The sequence below is a fragment of the Rhea americana genome, unplaced genomic scaffold (genome assembly GCF_003343005.1).
Source record: "Rhea americana isolate MKP2758 unplaced genomic scaffold, rheAme1 scaffold_687, whole genome shotgun sequence".
Lineage (NCBI taxonomy): Eukaryota > Metazoa > Chordata > Aves > Rheiformes > Rheidae > Rhea > Rhea americana.
Genome location: NW_028186853.1, coordinates 10,593 through 11,823, shown reverse-complemented (window position 1 = coordinate 11,823; position 1,231 = coordinate 10,593). Strand labels below are relative to the sequence as shown.

Here is a 1,231-nt window from a genome sequence, read left to right as displayed (position 1 = left end):
GGCTCTGTCCCCGCAGGCGAGGCAGAGCATGGCTATCCCCTTCTCCAACACCCACCTGCGTGTCCCCGCCGGCTTCAGGAACCTGCTGGAAGGGCTGGCGCGGGAGGTGCTGCGGGCCCAGCCCCAGGATGTGGTGGGCTTCGCCGCCGAGCACTTCCAGGCGCTGCTCGAGGAGCGAGAGCGTGAGTGGCGCTGCCGTGCAGCCCCCTGGTGCCAGCAACCCCCCGCCCCAGGGCTGCCCTGCGCCCTCATCCCGGGGGAAGTGGGGCCTGCCCGTGGTGCCCATCTGCCATGGCGTCGGGCCTGCAGAGCCTGCCCCTCCCAAGGGGGATCAGGCCTGCCCCATGGCGCCCATCTACCGTGGCATCAGGCCTGAAAAGTGTGCCCATCCCAAGGGGGATCAGGCCTGCCCCGCGGCGCCCATCTGCTGTGGCATCAGGCCTGCACAGCCTGCCCATTCGAAGGGGGATCAGGCCTGCCCTGTGGCGCCCATCTGCTGTGGCATTAGGCCTGCACAGTGTGCCCATCCCAAGGGGGATCAGGCCTGCCCCGTGGCGCCCATCTCCTGCGGCATCAGGCCTGCGGAGCCTGCCCATCTGAAGGGGGGATCGAGCCTGCCCCATGGAGCCCCTCTCCCATGGTGTCAGGCCTGTGGAGCCTGCCCCATCCCAAAGGGCGGGCGGAATATCAGGCCTGTGCYGCTGCGCGGGGAAGTTGGGGGTGGGTGGGTGGAGGGGGCCCATCTCCCGCGGCGTCGGGGCGCGACTCCGACGGGAGCCTCCGCGCCTTTCCGCAGGCGGCCGGGCCGACCCGGCCGAGTGGGGCGCCCGCCTCGAAGACGTCTTCTACAACGAGCCGCCTTGCCGGGTAGGGGCTCCRGCGGCGGCGGGGGGAGACGGGGGCTCCGCTCGCGGCCCCTTCCCTAACTCCCCCCCCTGCCRCCGCACACCGCTCGTCTCCCCGTTTTCCCGCAGGACGAGGAGGAGCCGGCGCCGGAGGAGCTGCCGCTGGGTGAGGAAGAGCTGGAAAAAAGGCGACGAGCAGCCGTCAAAATCCAGGCCGCCTACAGGGGTTTCCGGGCCCGCCGGGAGGCGAARCAGCTGAGAGAGGCCGTTTCGCAGGAAAGCTGGGCTTGAGCGCCGGCTGCGCCGATTAAACGACGGATTTTCTTTTTTTTCCCCCCTCGAAAACACCCCCCCACACTTAAAAAATAAAAATAATAATAAAAAAA

The 1,231-nt window shown here is 68.5% G+C and overlaps 1 protein-coding gene across 1 annotated transcript in view; it reads left to right on the top strand.

The window, feature by feature from the left end:
* The first annotated feature begins 21 nt into the window (after positions 1-21).
* Positions 22-1,231, top strand: part of SPA17 (sperm autoantigenic protein 17) — a 7,628-nt gene continuing 6,418 nt past the window's right edge. The window contains exons 1-3 of the mRNA XM_085321218.1: positions 22-182; positions 797-867; positions 975-1,133. Coding sequence (XP_085177344.1) covers positions 29-182; positions 797-867; positions 975-1,133 — 384 coding nt within the window. The 5' untranslated portion in view covers positions 22-28. The remainder of the gene's footprint in view (positions 183-796; positions 868-974; positions 1,134-1,231) is intronic.